General features: G+C 32.8%; 1 protein-coding gene across 1 annotated transcript; it reads right to left on the reverse strand.

Annotated features, from left to right (window-relative positions):
- Positions 1-257: 257 nt before the first annotated feature.
- On the reverse strand, positions 258-7,389 carry LOC149945181 (uncharacterized). The gene is made up of 4 exons (XM_090176414.1): positions 7,327-7,389; positions 778-846; positions 536-706; positions 258-473 (listed from the first exon to the last, which is right to left on the reverse strand). Exons 1-4 carry the CDS (start codon positions 7,387-7,389, stop codon positions 258-260), a joined length of 519 nt encoding a protein of 172 aa, XP_090032540.1.
- Positions 7,390-7,596: the final 207 nt, after the last annotated feature.

Raw genomic sequence — 7,596 nt, forward strand, 5'->3', positions numbered from 1 at the left:
AACCTCTGGGCACAGTAATACTTACTTCGCATTGATTCGGTGTTTTTTATCTTTTTCACCTCCGTCATTATCTCTGCCTTTATTGGGAGCTTCGTCTTTCTTAGCTGAACACCAAATTTGAGCAGCATACTGTGTAAGCGATTCCATAACTTTAACCTCCATTTTTATTTTTGTTATTCTTCCGAATTCCAAGATAATCTATTTCGTAAATGGAATATTACTTATATGAAGTATAATTATTAGATATACTTATAACATTAGTTTGCCTGTCGTTCGTTGCATAAAGCTGGATACTCTTGAAAAACCGTATCTAATGGCTCGTCTTTTATAATTGCGGCCCGATCTCTAAATGTTTTATCCATTTTACGGTCAATTAACGCCCAGTCGATTTCTGCTTTCGTCATTTCAGTTGTCATAGCCAATTTAAAAGCTTCAACGCTCTCTCTGTCTTCTTCTATCTCCGAAACAAAGGACTGGAAAATTTAATTTTTTTAACGTTTTATACATTTGGATCAAAAAAAGTGAAAAATAATACCTGTAATCGTACTACTGCGACCGAAGCATTACTCGAATTTTCCCCATTAGTGACAGACTTTTTGTAAGAGTCTTTGCCGTATATTTTCTGGTGTTTTGCAACAATGGATATGTGCTTTAGACCTTTTCTAAAGTTTTTAAACTTGGTTCGAAATGTTTGATACCATTTCTCCTACATAAATTTAAAACATTACCACTATATAATTCAACGGTATTATGAAGAAATATATCTCGTTATATTACATGTCCTTCACCTGGCTCTTGTTTCAGATGTGGAAAACTCATAACCAGTTTTTTTGCAACGTGCATACACTGAGAGAAAAAACCCTAGTTTTAACAGGATAATTTTACATGAACCGTCTGTATATCACTTGCACAGAATAATCCTGTGATAAATACTGTTATCCTTTAATTTAACAGAAGATATGAACATGAAACGTGTGTGTACAACTAGTACAGAATAATCCTGTACAAATTACACGTATCCTTTTTTTTATACAGGAACATAAATGGCCTGTATTCTATAAAAATGGGTTGGACTTGTAAAATGTACAGAAGGACATTATAAAAATGTTCAGGAATATTTGCAGCTGTATTTATAACACACATCGAGAGTGTTAAATTAACAGTTCATTCTGTAAAATTTACTTGAATAACAGATATGTACTTAAACGGCTAGCTTCAGTTAGATTAACATTGAAGTTCTTTAAAAAACATTTAGCATATCTGACACTGTAGATATACTGGAATCCGTTAATTTCAATTTAAAAACTCAAACGTATAATTCATCGGAGAGCCAGTATTTTTGAAAAACTGGTTATTTCAGCACACAAATTTTTTAAACAGTTTTATTTATTGTTTCATTGCTGTGGGGGTGCGCCCCGTACGACCACCCTTCATATACTTAGTTAATAGCATCTGAACCCCGTCAATTTAATTATGCATAATACATGGTAATTTCTTTGATAATCCTTCACCCTGCAGACCAAGAAGTGATTTGGAAATGTTTTCGATTCCCACATTGCCCAAAATTATATTTTTGGGTGCACTGCCCAAGGCAGGGATTGACTAAACTCTATTTTGAAATCTATTAATGATAGAGTCATGATATGTTTTGTGGTTATAGTCATCCATTATCGGCCTCAAATGGGCTTAATTAAATTTTAATTAAAACGTCATACAAATTGTAAGAAATAAATAAGAAAAATGAATAAATATAAAACCGTGAGATATTTTTTACAACCTAAGCGAGAGTTTCTTTCGGAAAAGAGCGAGCGTTTTAATATTTAGTCGTTTGTCGAATTGATTTACAGCAATAAACAATTCAGTAAAATACTACTTACGTGATTATTTACTTTGGTTTATAGAGAGGCTAAAGGCTCTGCCAGTGCCCGATTTCTCTTGAACCAGAGAGGCTCACAATTAGATTAGTACCTATCTGGCAAACCTGAAAACCCAGTTGCCTCGTAAAACATGTAAAATTTTGTACCAAAGTCTTCTGACATTATTGTTATTTTTTAAACAAAATCATTTTTACTAGTGAAATAGCTGTGTATCAGTAATTACGTAAACATGTAAATTAAAATCGTGCTATATTTTGAAATATAGTCTCTTTACGTAGGTTACCTTAGCTATATACTAGAAATCAACCTTACGCGTGAAACTTTAAAAAATACTAACCAAAAAGAACTGAACATAAGGCTAATTTCTAAAAACCCAAGAACAAGTTGTGCAAATGTGCATTATTGGGTCTCTCTGAGAGATTTGACCCCTTTAGCCCCGGATTTTAATGAATTGTCTGTGCGCACAACCTTTTAATAATATATTATTGGAAAATGTGAGATCGGCCCTGCATATTAGCTGATTTTCCCTAGCTACCATGTCAAAAATTCAGTTTCATATTCGTAAATTTGACTAAACGTGTTAGTGTATTTTCTACAATAATGTTTGTTGATTTAATTATTTGCTACTTATCGAATTTACTGAGATGTAAAAAGTAATTTCTACCGACGGATGTGTAAAACCAACTTTAATATGCCAATTAAATTACGTATAAGGTTCACGTACTCCAGACTGTTATTCATGTTGATTTGACAGACTTTATTACTATGTTATTTATAGCTATTTCATCATGTTAAATTAACATAAAATTACTTGTAAAATTATAATACGGAATAAGCTGTTATATTTACAGAAACGTCTTGGCATCCCCTGCTTCCAACACTTTCATGTAATTTGAACAGGGCTTTTTTCTCTCAGTGTATGATACGGATACCTGCAATCATTTAATTTAAAATGAAAAATAAAATTGTAATCCATGTTATTCCATACTTACAAGCCATATCGTTTAATACAGTCACTAAAAAGAATGCTCAAAATCTCTTTATTCATAGTAATCATGTCTTCATCGTGCAAATTTTTCTACCGAACTGGATTTTTTACCATTTCTGGTAAATCTGGCAATGAGTATACCAAAGCAGAAGTCGTTCTTGACATGTATTCCACATTCTGGGGTAGATTTTCAGCAACCCTAAACATTCAGTATATTAGTTTCTTGGGGTTTTGTTTAATACACGAAATTCCTATTTTGTACCACGGTTGCGAAATGGTGGAAACACTCGGGAGCAATGGAGAAATTGCACAGTCCTCCTAAATCAAGAGGGCCATCATATTCAAATAGTTTCTTAAGTGCGCTATGAGTCCATGACCCATTTTTGACTACAAAATAGTATTGTAGGAGGTGTTACCCAACAAATGGACACCCCTCCCGAACGAATCAAAGGGTCACATTTTTGATTGGTTAATATTCGTGATGTCACAACTGCATATACAGCTATAAGACTGACTAAAATCAAATAATAGCTCAACCATTGTCAATTATTATTCGTTAAAAATATGACCCTCTGATTGGTATTACGAATACTATTTAATCAAAAATGTCACAATCCGATTCTTGTTGGGTCACACCTACAATCCGATTTTGCGATCAAAAATGGGTTAGAGCTTACGGGTTTTCCAGGTATGACGTCATGTGAAGACATAAAACTGACTAAATTTCCATGTCATAGAAAGAAACTATTTGAATATTATGGCCCTCTTGGTGTAGGAGGACTGTGCTATTTCTCCATTGGCACCCTGAGGTGTGGTTTCAACATAGGAATTTGGTGTATTGTGAATGGTAGCTGTGATAACTTAAGAGTTAAAGGAAAATTTCACCCACAAAAAAACCTTGTTAGTTATAAAGAACGCACAAGCTGCGCCCATTCTATTCGCCCACATCGACGCGAAGGGATAGCCCGTTAATCATTTCAAGTTGAGTTACGGATTTCTGATATATAAAGTTAGTAATGACTAAAGAGATACTCGCGTTTACGTTTAAAATAATGAAGACTAGGCCCCTTAGGTGGTCGTTCCAAACGCGATGCCGCCGTGACATATTTTAGACCGTCCTACAGTATACCGAAAATCTACGCGTACGGGACGGACGGAAAAATGAATTACGGTCCCTTTTACATCATGGATAAGGTTTTTAGTCTATTTTAGGCTGGTTTTAAAAAAGTTTTGGTTTTAGAGGCAAAGTGGCATCGTGGGTGTAAAGGGAACTATTATCAGAAGTCTATAATAAAGCCCTACGTCCGTCAACTCGACAACTTATGCAATCATGGGTCGGCCGATCAAAATGAAATTTTTCTTGTTAAATACTAACAAATTGAAGGGCAAATCTAAATTTAAAGCGGTTGAGAAAATAGAGCCCATTGAATGTAAGTAAGTGGTGAAGAGTCGATTTTTCGAACTTTCAAAAAGTTGAATAAAACAAAGTACTAGAATAATTTATTAATTTTCACTGTGACGTCAATCCACCAAAAAACCAACTCTAACAGTCGGTGCCTCCGATGTGGAACCGGTGAGACAACATGACGTCAAAGCGTTCAATAAGAAACCGGTGGCCACGGTGGCTGTTACTGAACGTAGCCAAGATATCACATGAATAGTGATGCCGTAGCTACATTTTTAAGGCGCGCAAGCGTAGCTTACATTATTGAAAGGCCTATTAATTTTTTTCAGTTTATTTTCCATAATAGAATTCTCATTCGCTCACTTGATCTATTTAGCGACTGTGTCATTATACATTTTAAAAACTTTTTAGTTAAAAAGGATTTTTAAATTATTTCCAAATTCAAATAATAAATATTGTTTTCCTAGATTATTATGAAACATCAGACGTATTTTGTATTTTAACGCTCAATGCAATACACGTTAATCCTATTGCAATCCCTCAAGCCAATGGGAATAAAGTATTAAAAATAACGGCATGACAAAACTTAAAATTGAAAAGTGTTTTAATATTTCATGTCACTAGCAGTTTAACAAAGAATTAAAATTAAATTGTTTTAAATAAATTAAAATATATTACCTGATAAATTGAGTTCGGCTCAATTTCATCATTTAAGGTACCGTCGGTTTTAATATATTCCAGAAGCGCGGAAAACGAGTTGTCTTCCAAAGTGATTTTTCTTCGCCTTTCACCGAAACACAGTAACACAAGAACGCGCTTTTGTGACATTTCGCGTAAAAATTTATGCTACTACCAAATTCATTAACTTTAAACACGGAGCAAAATACGACCAACTTAGCCCTAAATCTCGACCCACTCAATCGTCCCAATGTCGAAAGAAATGTACTTACGTGACCTAGTCCTCCCGGTCTGCACCTAGAATTGGTTCAAAAAGGCGGGTTTTAACCGTCCGTCTCTTTTTATAAAGACGGTCATCTCAAACTCTCGACCTTTGATGGGTTTGAAAAGATTGTTAAGCATTAAAAGCCGGTTTGTCCTCAGCCCAGCGTTGGCAGATCGCCAAAATCAAATTATAGGCCAAAAAACTAAAAATATATAGATTTCCAGTTCAAATTATAGAACACATTGTATTTGGCGGTAATTTCGATATGGCATCGGATATCCCACTGATGTTTGATAAAATTTCACTTTCAAATAAACCCATTGACGTATGGTAAAATAAAACCTTTTAAATAAAAACCAATAAAATATTAAAAATAATAAAGATACATTTATTCGACGGTTAACGCTTACAGTAAGAGATTTTCAGATCATCAATATCGAATAATCGGAAAAGATGTACATTATATTACACTGTTAAAATTATAGGACAACGAAAATTTTGTGCCAAAATTATAAATTTTTCCTATAATAATAGGACGTCTGGCAACGCTGCCTCAGCCGTTCAGTCCCATCCAAAGGGGGGTGAAATCCGGGAGGGTCGGAACGAAAATGGGGCTATGAAAGTTTTCAAGGGTCCGAGGGCAGGGGGACCCCTGTAGAGATAATCCTTTTCTTAGTTCGCTGAGCCGAACAAAGGGAAACACTTCCCTCGTCTAATATTTAAAACTAGCTAGAATGCGTCCGAATATACAATATTTGGCCTACTGTATATAAAAACATCGTTGAAATAAGAAGGCAATTTTTTGCATATTTTTTTTGAATAAAGTTATTATAGAGATTATCAAAAAACCACAAATTTTAAATAAATTCTTTATTTCCTATAAATTATTAGAATTTATTCGGATACTTTTTCAAAAGCTATAGTTTTGCGTAGTATATATATATATATATTTATTTTTGTATTTATTTTTGTATTTATTTTACAACTTTGGCCGTAGTAAGAAAAAAATGTTACCAACTGTGCCCGATGTAAAAATATTTTTAAAAGTAACTTTACAGAATAAGATACTATAGGTTAGATAACGATATAGGCTTAGTAATATTTATGTTCTATATCTAATAAATTAATACGGTTCACCTTTCCCTTTTATTTGATTTAATAAAGTAAGCTGCATTTCTATTTGACGAGTAATGGTGAAAAAGGTTTAATAATATGCTTCTACTTTCGATATATTTTCGCAAAAACGCCACAAAATGCAACTACAAACGGTATTATTACATCGAAAATAGAATATTACCTGTAGTATATTTATTGATGCTAAATTTTGTCAAGTTAATAAATCTAACATAAGGGTAATTTGGTTGTAAATCCCCCCATTACGTAGTTTTTTTTTAATATTAATATAACTTTATTATTATAAATTAAAACCACTATATGTATAATACGACCGGTTTTATTTTACACACGGTGGTTTAAATTTATAATAATTTAGTAATTCTCTATTTATTTTCGGAACGCTGTTTTAGAATGACGCAAAAGGCTCCTAAGAATAAATACGGCATTATTAGATTGTATATTTTAGATTGCACGCGTTTATTGTCCTCCGTCTAAAAATGTAATTGTTATGTGCCTCACTTCAAAACAATCAAATTATTGTAACTTACATCAAGCATTTGATACAGATAGGAATAAAAATGAACGTTTTATTTCGTTACGTACAAACTATGCCCACTTGTGCCCCAAATATGGGACATCTTGGTGGTTTTGGATAATGTCTTCTTATTTTTACGACAACGCAAACGGGTAAAATGTAACTTTTCTTTGTTGCGTATAAGTAAAATTATTCTATAAAAACCTGTGTAGCCGATAGATTATATTTATTTTTCCAATGCTTATTTACTAACTTACTTATTTTTTTTCTGTGGGAAAACTTGGTAAACTGTAGATAGTTAAAAATTCGGTTGTTGATTTTTCTAATTTACACAATTAGAAATTGGAATAATACTAATTACAAATTTACAAATATTTAAAACTTTATACATAATTAAAAATTACTTATTAATTTTAATTTTGTTCTTTTTTTCTGCCTGCGCATGTAGAAAAAAAGGCTTACTTTATCGCGTAAAGTACCAACTCTACCACGTAGCATGTAAGGAACTACGGATGGTAAACCCATTTTTTCATATGAAAGAGTTTTTGGACAAAGTTTGAAACGCAACGCTAATATTTGTAAGCTAATAATTTTAATGCTTATTTTCAATCAATACCATTATCGAAGAAACTAAGTGGTTATAAATGTATATATTTTCCCTATTTCACTATAAAAAAACTTATTTGGATACAGGTTTTATTATATTGATGCGACCAATATACTGATAATAAA

The sequence above is a fragment of the Leiobunum rupestre genome, chromosome 5, assembly GCF_980474605.1.
Source record: "Leiobunum rupestre chromosome 5, qqLeiRupe1.1.hap1, whole genome shotgun sequence".
Lineage (NCBI taxonomy): Eukaryota > Metazoa > Arthropoda > Arachnida > Opiliones > Sclerosomatidae > Leiobunum > Leiobunum rupestre.